The sequence below is a fragment of the Dictyostelium purpureum genome (genome assembly GCF_000190715.1).
Source record: "Dictyostelium purpureum unplaced genomic scaffold DICPUscaffold_640, whole genome shotgun sequence".
Classification (NCBI taxonomy): Eukaryota; Evosea; class Eumycetozoa; order Dictyosteliales; family Dictyosteliaceae; genus Dictyostelium; species Dictyostelium purpureum.
The window spans coordinates 1-10,053 of NW_003519973.1; the positions used below are offsets into that span (position 1 = coordinate 1).

Below are 10,053 nucleotides of genomic sequence, written 5' to 3' on the forward strand. Positions count from 1 at the left end.
TATTTTTTTTTTTTTGGGGGGGGAAAACCCTTTTTGGGAACCCAAAAAGGGGCCCCTTCCCCTTTTTGGGGTTTCCTAAAAACACCCCCTTTTTTAAGGGCCCCGGGGTAAAGGGGTTTCCTTTGGGGGCCCTTTTAAAATTAAAACCCCTTTCTTTTTTTAAAAAAAAAGGGAATTTTGGGGGGGTAGTGTGTAAATTATTAAAGAGATAAATTTATAAAGTAATTGTATAATAATATAATAACTATAACAATAAATATAAAAACTATAAAAAAAAAATATAAAGACAAAATAAAAATAAAGAAAAAAAAAGATACTTTTTTTTTTTTAAAAAATTATAAAATAAAAAAAAAAAAAAAAAATAAAATTAAAAACAAAATTAAAAAATTAAAAAAAAAAAAAAAAAAATCGTTTTTTTAAATTATTTAATATTTAATTTAGTTATTATTTATAATTAAAAATATTAATTTAAACAACACATATTTATTTTTAAACCCACATACCCCCCCCCAAATACTTTATTTATAACACACTTTTTTTTTTTTTTTTTAAAAAATATTTTATATAAAAATAAAAAAAAAAAAGGGGGCCAATTTGATAATTACGGAGGGCCAATTGTATATAAGTCAAAAATATGAAAATTGGGAATAGCCAAATTAAAATAAAAAGGTTTTTTTTTTTTTTTTTTTTTTTTTTGCTCCAAAAGAATTTATAAATCAAGATAAATTATTTGCAAATTTACAAACAAATTTTTTTTTTTTTTCATAATTTTTTTAAATTTTAAAAAAAAAAAAAAAATTCAACATTTTGTAAAAAAAAAAAAAAAAAAAAAAATGGAAGATAGAGATAAAATAATAAAAAATAATAAGTGTAATATTATCAGAGTATATAACATTAAAGGTGTCAAAGCGCATCAAGTTAATGGAAAGTGGTTTGAGGCATTGGGCTATAGAGATCTATTGAAGGAAGCATCGGCTTGGGGGGTGTCACTCTCCTATCCATACCCAAAAGACCTTAGAAATTACATACTTAATATAATTGGATTATGCATTAGTGCAGAAAAACCGATTATGTGCGATTGTTTGTTATGTTTACAAGAAATGCCGGAGCCTCAAGCATGGCCAAAAATGTTAAGTGTGGTGGTATATACAATCATCAAACAACAACTAAAACACGAGCAAGAGTTGAAAGAATTAATAATTAGAAGGGGTTTAACGCCAAGGGAATCTTACACAAATAGGGAAAATGTATCGATTGGTGATATTGCCTATTACTTTCAGACCCATAGATTCAATATAGATCTTATAAAAAACCAATTTAGAAATATTATATCAGATGAATTGGGAAATAACAGATCTGTATTTAAATTCCAAAGGAACCCAAAAAGTAATTTTGGGGACTTATGGACACTAACAAATTTAGAGTGTCCATGGGATGTGCCAAGTGAAAACAATAAAAAAGATACTGACAAAGAGGATTTAGGTGAACAATTTAATATAGTCAAAACAAGGCTTAGGGAAAATACTAACAATAGTTCAGAAAATGTAAAAAGAAAAAGACTTTCAATTAAAGATCTTGATTCACTTATTAAACCAAATAGTGAAGATGAAGAGGAAGATGAGGAAGAATCAGAAGAAGAAGGAGATGAAGAAGAAGAAGAAGAAGATAAATTGCAAATACTAAGTTCAGAGGAATCAGACGAAGAAAATGAAGAAGAGGACTTTGAAGAGCACAAAAAACCTCTTGCTCAAATAATTCCAAATAAAAAGCTTATAAAAAGCATTAAAAAGCCTCAAGTTCGTCAATTAGAAAGAAATATTTTAGATAATTTCAATTTTTATAATTATATCAGCGATTTTGAATCATTTGGGTACAGGATTAGTGTAGAGTTTACAAGATTTTTAGTTTTAAAATACCTGTTCGATAATGGTGACGGTAAAAATATTTCAAGTATTAATAGTCATCAATCTAAATTGCAAGCATCCCCATTGATCAACAAATTTTGGTGTCAAATAATTTTAACAACCAGCAAATATGACGAATTATGCAATATTTTAGGATGTAAAGTTAGATTCGACCCAGATCTTCTTAACCATCCAGTCGAAGTTCAAAAACAACGTATCGCAAAATCTATTCAAATCTATCAAAAATACTTTGGTGATGTCGATAAAGAAATTTGGGTTTTTAAATAAAATAAAAATAAAAATAAAATTAAGTGTATATATAAATTTTTATGTAATATTTCTTTTTTTTTTTTTTTTATTTTTTTTTTTTTATTTTTTTTTTTTTAAAAGCAATCATTTAAGATACTTCTTAATGAAAAGGTTCTATCTTCCATAAAGTTTATATCTAATGATAAATTCACTTTTGAGTGGTTAGTATTATGTCTAATTTTAGAGTTCTGATATCTAATGTTCATTTCATAACTATTATAATAAGTAGTATTTAAATCTTTAATTACGGGGGCACATGAAAGGTCATCTGATGATGGTTCACTACTTGGTTTTCTTTTTCCCTTGTAGCTATTATTTACTGTGAGGTTTGTTTTAACTTCATATGATGGTTGAATCTCTTGATTGTTTTCATCCAATTTTTTTCTAATTAGATTTAAATTGTTACCTTCATTATTGGATTTGACCACTGAGTTATTATCTTTATTTTTTATTTCATTTTTCTTATTTAAAAGGTTTTCTAAAAAAAACTGGGCACTTTTATTTTCATTTAATTTATAAAAACCACGTGCCCCGAATACATCCATACCACTTTTAAAAACTATTTGGTTTGAATTAAGAGTACTATTGATAAGATTTTTTTCTTTTTCATATGGAGAAAGATTAAAAATAGCTCTATGTACAGCTAAATACTCTCTTATAAACATGAGATGGGCATATTCGTGGATGTCATCTGTTTGAGATTGATATTGTTTGGAAGTATTTTGATCAACATCAGCATTGGCAGTAGGTATATTGGTTGATGATTTTCGTGGAGTGGCTCTTTGGTTTTTATATTCCACTAAAATATAAATTACAACCTTTAAAATTGTTAATACATGGGTATTTACAGGAATGGTGTAGTTATTTTTGCACAAAAGACATCCACATGGCTTTTGATCAAAATCATAAATATAATTAAAAGATACCATCGTGTTGTAGTTGTTCATTTGGAGATCAGATAAGGATCTTTGCCAGTTTCTTCTTTTTTTTAATTGATCATTGACAGCGATTGGGGAACCCTCTTCATCAGCATCACTATTGGTTTTATTTTGTATTTCCATACTATTTTTATGATTATTGACAGCAATTGGGGAACCTTCTTTAACAGCTTCACTATTGGTTTTATTTAGTAATTTAATACTATTTTTAACAATATTTACATTTGATGAAATATTTTGATTTTCTTTTTTGGACATACTAAGTATTGTTGGAAGGCATGGGATAGTGCTTCTCTTTTCATTTTGTTTCTTTTCCTTTTCACTATCTGTGGCATCTTTAAATGGATCTTTAAATTGGTGTTTATTAGCATCACTGAAAAAATTGCTATTAAATAATTTTATATTCATCTCTATTTAAAATATATTAATATATTTTTAGTTTTAATAGATATATTTTAATTTTTTTTATTGTTTCTTTTATTATTTTTATTACTGCGATGTTGCAATTTTTTTGTTTTTATTGTATTTAATTTTTATTTTGTTAATTTTGAGTTTTAAGTTATTTAATCTGTTAAAAAAAATTGAATTTCTATTTTTATTAATTGTTTTTAAATTGTATTTATTTTTAAAACCTAATATATAATTCATATTATTAATTCAATTTATTATATAAATATGCGCCATTATAAAAATAAACTCACACTCAAAAAAACAAAAAAAAACAATGCAATCTAATAAACTACCATTACCCCACCCCCATTATTATTAAAATTCGAAATCGTATAGAAAAAAAAACAACTTTAAAAATTTTTTTTCATTAAAACTTTTTGTATTATACAAAGTTATAATAAAAACACTTTTAACACACTCAATGTTTTTTATTTCCATCTAAGTGGTATCAAAATGTAATTTTTCTAAATTTTAAAAACCTACTCTCACACACATTCACCCATTTAAAAATAATCAAGCAGCCCAATTTTTTTTACCCCCACCAATGCATTTTTTATTTTTTTTATTTTTAGAATTATATATAATAAAATTATTTTTGTGTATTATTAAAATAATAATATTGTTATCCATTATGTTAAATAATCTGTTGGCCATATTTGACTGAGACTGTTATTATTATGATGATTATTGTTATTATTATTATTAAAATTATTATTTTTTGTAATATTGTTGAAAAAAGTGTTGTATAAATATAAAGTTTTTTCATATCTCTTTCTTTGGATTGTCTTTTCTTCTGATACTGCGTTTTGATCGTTTAAAATAATTAAATCAGGGTGAAGATGTGATATAATATTTGATGGAAACTGTTTAAAAATTAATCTACAAAATTTATTATAGTCTCCTAAAAAAAAATTAATAACTTGATAGTAAACTATAGTAATTGAAATAAATATTTTAAATAAATAATACCTACCATTGTTTATTAGATGAATGGTTAAAAATTTTTCTATTAAAGGTGGTGGCTGAAGACTTATTCTTTCTCCATTAATGTAATTGTTAAATATATCTATTTCAACACTTTTATATATTGTGTCAATTGCCATCAATAACATAAATCTTGTATATTCTCGGGACAATGGAATAGCTAGCTTTAAAAAAACTTCCTCATTATGGTCAATCCTATTGAAAATATTAAAAAAATTGTGAGTATTTAAAATTGCTTTTTCGTATCTTTTAAACATTTCTCTAACATTGAGTTTTTTAATTTCCTCTTCGATATACGAAAGATGATTATAATTATTGAATTTATTGTTAATATTATAATTGTTATTAGTATAGCTTATATTATTCATATTGTTATTTGTTTGCTGCATATATAGGTACTGTTGATTCTTTTGTAATAATTCTTGTTGATGTATTATATGTTTTTGAAATTGTTGATGGTATTGGTGATATTGCGGGTGAAGTACTGGATATGGATTTTGAAAATGTGGAGATGATAAAAGAGGGGGAGTAGTTTGGGGCACTTTTGGTTTATGAGAAGGCGATTGGGGAGGGGACAGTGTTGGGGTTAAAAAGGGTTGGGTTTGTGATTCTTTGGGTGAATTTTGTTGTGATCCATGATCATTTTCCTCTACTAAAATAACATTATTATTACTGATTTTATTGATGTTACAAGTATTTACATGGTTGTTATCATTTTTGATTGTAATGTTATTATTGTTTATATCTTTTCCATTATTATTGTCTTTAGTTTCTAAATTATTATTATTATTTTGTATATCAAAATTTTTGGTATTATTTATAACTAAATTTTGGTTTGGTGATGAGTTTTCAGATGACTTTAAAACTTTGGGTGTTGGAGTATTGTTAATTATTTTATTTTCACATTCTTTTTCACTGAGTGTTCTCTTTTTATTATAGGAGTTATTGGGTGAATTTTCTTTGGAGTTTCTAGGAGGAGATTTGTTTAATAAATCTTTAATTGTTTCCAGATCTATAATCAGACCTTCACTTAATTCTTCATCTGATATAGCTTTTAAATTTGAATTATCAGTTTCATTATTATTTTTGTTGTTATTATCATTATTATTATTATTATTATTTTTTGTATTATTATTATCGATACTATTATTATTACTATCTTTGTTTATTTCATAAATTAAAAGCTTGGATTTACATGCATCTAAACTTAATAGTTTATAAAAACTTTTGGCATTAAATAAAGAGAACCCACTTTTAAAATCTAAAGTAGATGATAATGCTTGACTTATTATACTTTGATATTTGTTTCCATCAATTATTAATTTCTCATCTATCTTTAAAAAACAATTATGTGCCTCCATAAAATATCTTATATATGTAGTGTGGAAGTAAAATTCTGAAACGCCATCCACTATATTTTTAACTGGAGACCCATTTGAGGCTACTGAAATATTATTAATTTGTGGTGTTTCGGAGCATTTTTTAATTTGACTACTAGTACTTTTTTCAGTATGATTTTGTAGTTGTTGAAGAGTTAAAGCATATAGGGATAATAATACAAAATAGCTAACTTGTGAATGGGTATTATCGAAATCCATAGGTATACCTGCTTTCTTTTCACAAATCAAACAGTTGCAAGGAATAATAATTTTAATTGGTTTTTTATCTTGAGAAACGTTATTATACATATTCTTTGTCGGGTGATGGTGAACATTTATTACTAGATTCAGATAATGTGGTGGCGGGTGTATTGTTACCGATATCTTTTGTGATAAGATTCTTTAAAATTGTAATTAGTGTATCTTTTGAATATGTTGATATGAATTGAAAATTTTTTTGAAAATTCTTTATTTGATGCTTTACTTCATCGACACTCATTGTATCGACCATTTCATTATCAATGAAAATTAACTCTCCCTCAACTTTATTAATAAAAGTACCACTAAAAATTTGTAAAATCTTTAAAATCTTCATTTACGCTAATATAAAAAATAATAATTTATAAAAAAAAAATAAAATAAAATAAACAAAATAACTTAAAAAAAAATATAGGAGAAATTTTACAAACTTAACTATTTTAAATTATTTAATTTTATTGAGAAAAAAAAAATATTTTTAAAAACCAATTTTATTTATATAAAAAAAATAAAAATAAACATTTTTTAAAATGACAAACTTCGCCAATAAATTTAATTTGAAAAAAATGTTTTTAAAAATAAAAAAGCTACTAATATTTTTCGAAAAAATTTTAATTAAACATAAATAACCCTGCAATATCAAGAAAATATGCTGAGGGATAACTGATTAATTTTTAAAAAAAAAAAAATCTGAAAAGAGGTGAAAATAAAAATAATTTTTTTTATTTTTTTTAAAAAAGGTTTTCAAAGAAAAAATATTTTTGATAAACCAAATGAATAATATTTTAATTACTTTTCTTTATTTTGTAGAGATGAAATTTTATTACTATAATCCCAAATCTTTGTATTTACATTTTGAAAATATAAAACATATAAACTTAATGTTGTTTTAAATCTTAAAATTTGAAAATCTAAAGGCTCTAAATTAATCTCTGGGTCACATGCAATGAATGCACCAACAAACATACCACAATACTTTTTATATTCTTCTATATGAGCCAAATGTGAATACCAAAATTTTTCGATCTAAATAAAAAAAAAAATTAATATTATGCCTTAAAAAAATTAATATATTAATAATAGTTTTAATAGTTACCAAAGTTGGTGGAGATAGTTTTGTTGTATATTCAGTATCCCAAGTGCATGTGTCAACATTAATTGTTTTTAAAATCATAAATCTAATATATTCTTTACATATTTCTTCTGCAAATTGATCATCTTCGATAGTATTTTGAAGTTTAAATAGTTTGATTACATTTGAAAAATTATATTTTTCAAAAATTTTCTTTTCAAAGTTTATGGGGTTCTTTATAAGTCTGGGTTTATTTGGTTGTCCATGTTGTGTTAGTGCTGTTGATGATGAAGATGGTGATACTCTTATACGCTTATTGTTGTTATTGTTGATACTATTATTATTTTGATTTTCAACTTGTCTTTTATTTGGTGTTATTGATTTTGAATGTTTTGACTGGTTTTGTTCATTTTCTAGTTCTTCTTTTGATGGTGATGGCTGTTGCTTTAATCTTTGTCTGTGGCCTGGATGTGGGCATTTGCCTCTTCTTTGACAAACACCCTTTAGACCTACTGCACCACAAATTGGAAATGCTTCATTTAGTTTACTTTCATAATCTTCATCTGTGTTTTTATCTTGGAATGACTGAATTTGTTTTTTAGTTACTTTTTTTGATGATAGATGCTTTGGTTTGCGAGGTTCTTCATTCTTCTCTATATTCAATAGATCTCTTCTATTTTGATTGTCGTCACAATCATTATCTTTTTCCTGTTCACTATATTCATTGGAATCGTTCATTTCGTTATATTCACCATCGGTGATTTTATTTTTGATATGTCCTTTTTGATCTTCTTTTTCATCATCATCATCATCATCCTCCTCTTCGGAAATATATTCGTTATGTTTGATTTCAAACTCATTTTCTTTTTCTATATAATCTTTTGACCATGGATCATTTGTTGGATTCTTTAAAGCCCAAAAACCTGTTGTACCTAGTTGCTCTTTACCAGAACTAAAGAAAGCTGTATTATAAAATAAACATGAAGTAAAACCTTGTTTAACGTCCATTTTAATTCTTTCTGGTGATAAATAATCTGAAACTAGTTTATGGGTGGCCACAAATGTATAAATTGCTCTAATTGATAAAAAAATGGGTTTATCTTGCTCTTGTTGTGAATGACTTGAAAGAGATGAACTAGGAGATGATACCTTATTGACTTTTAAAATATTTTCTTGGTAATCTCTTTCGAGCATAATCTGTTGTTGAGTTACACAATAGCAAACGAATTTAAGTATACCAAGTAAATCTGAATGGCACTTAATCTTTGATTTCTGTGTAGCGGCACACAAATGAGTTGGCAATTTTTTAATTGAGCACAATTTACAGTCACATATTGAAACATAGCTATTAATTTCATCCTCTTCATTATAGTCTGAATTTACAGGTAAACCTAGTTGTTCTTTTAATTCTTCAATTAACAATAGTTTTAAGCAATTTGAATTTATATTTAGACCAGTCCTTTGTAATACTTGTTTACCACGTTTCTCCAACTCTCTTCTATAATCTGCTTGTTCGAATGCATCAACAAATTTACCATCTAGCCAAAATACTAAATCTTTACCAAATTTATAAATTTTAATTGAACTTTTTTTGACTGCATTATTTTTCAAATTGTTATTTTTTTTATTTTCTGTATTATTATTATTAATTTTACTATTGTCTTTAATTAAAGTATTATTATCTATAAAATAATTTGATATACTATTTGGACTTTTTATTATTTTACTATTATTATTATTATTATTATTATTATTATTATTATTATTATTATTATTATTATTATTATTATTATTATTATTATTTGTACTATTACCACCTAACAATTCAAATAGTAAGTTTCCTTTTTTTTCTGTTATATTTGTTGTTGTATTGACAGTGTTGAGCGGGTGTAATTTTTTAATATCATCACTGCTCATATTATTAATAGTTAAACTGCTATATATTGTATTAAGATTATAATTATTTATAGAATTGTGGTTGCTTGTTTTATTTATATTATCGCTATCCATATCAATATTGTTTGAAATAAAATGAGAAATAAAACCCATATATTATTATTGTTTCTATTAATTATTTAATTATTTATATTTATATTATTGGTATTATTTAATTTTTGGACCACTTAAAATTTCATAATTATTTATTTAATATTCTATTATTATTATTATTATATCTATTATATTATTTATATGTATTTTTATTATATGGAGGTGTAGATGTAGGTGTAGATGTATTTTTATTGATTCTAAAAAGCATTATTTATAAATGAACTAATAATAAAAACAATCATAAAAATACAATAAATTTTATTTATTGTGATAAAAAAATAAAAATAAAAAATAAAAGAAATAAATGAAAGAAAAAAATAAAAGAAAAAAATAGAAGATGAGTTTTTTTTTGAAAATAAATAAATTCATTAAAAAAACGCGCTTCATTGTTATTTTTTAAAAAAAAAAAAAAAAAAATTAAATTAAAATTAAAATTGAAAATTGAAAATTTTTGTAAAAAAACTTTTAAAATAAATTAACAATGGATGCACTTTAATCAAAAAATACATATACATTTTTTATAAAAAACAATAATATTTTTTATTTTTTTTTTTATTATCATTTTATTTTATTTTATTTTATTTTATTTTTATATACATATTTTATAATTCATTTATAAATAGAAAACTTAAAAAAAATTCAAATAATCAAATTAATTAATAAAAAGTGTAAAATGATCATAGAAGTTCACTTTTTGAAAAAATATAATT

At 24.0% G+C, this 10,053-nt stretch overlaps 3 protein-coding genes across 3 annotated transcripts; 1 reads left to right on the forward strand and 2 right to left on the reverse strand.

Annotated features, from left to right (window-relative positions):
* Positions 1-833: 833 nt before the first annotated feature.
* Positions 834-2,192, forward strand: DICPUDRAFT_159895 (uncharacterized protein; the record flags this gene model as incomplete). The annotated part of the gene is made up of 1 exon (XM_003294777.1): positions 834-2,192. One exon carries the CDS (start codon positions 834-836, stop codon positions 2,190-2,192), a length of 1,359 nt encoding a protein of 452 aa, XP_003294825.1.
* A 95-nt stretch (positions 2,193-2,287) lies between these two features.
* DICPUDRAFT_159896 (uncharacterized protein) lies at positions 2,288-6,183 on the reverse strand (the record flags this gene model as incomplete). Its single annotated transcript, XM_003294778.1, has 3 exons — positions 2,288-3,561; positions 4,263-4,502; positions 4,575-6,183. The coding sequence occupies 3 exons, from the start codon at positions 6,181-6,183 to the stop codon at positions 2,288-2,290; spliced, it is 3,123 nt and encodes a 1,040-aa protein (XP_003294826.1).
* An 82-nt stretch (positions 6,184-6,265) lies between these two features.
* DICPUDRAFT_159897 (uncharacterized protein) lies at positions 6,266-9,211 on the reverse strand (the record flags this gene model as incomplete). The annotated part of the gene is made up of 4 exons (XM_003294779.1): positions 6,266-6,527; positions 7,016-7,248; positions 7,319-8,451; positions 8,620-9,211. 4 exons carry the CDS (start codon positions 9,209-9,211, stop codon positions 6,266-6,268), a joined length of 2,220 nt encoding a protein of 739 aa, XP_003294827.1.
* Positions 9,212-10,053: the final 842 nt, after the last annotated feature.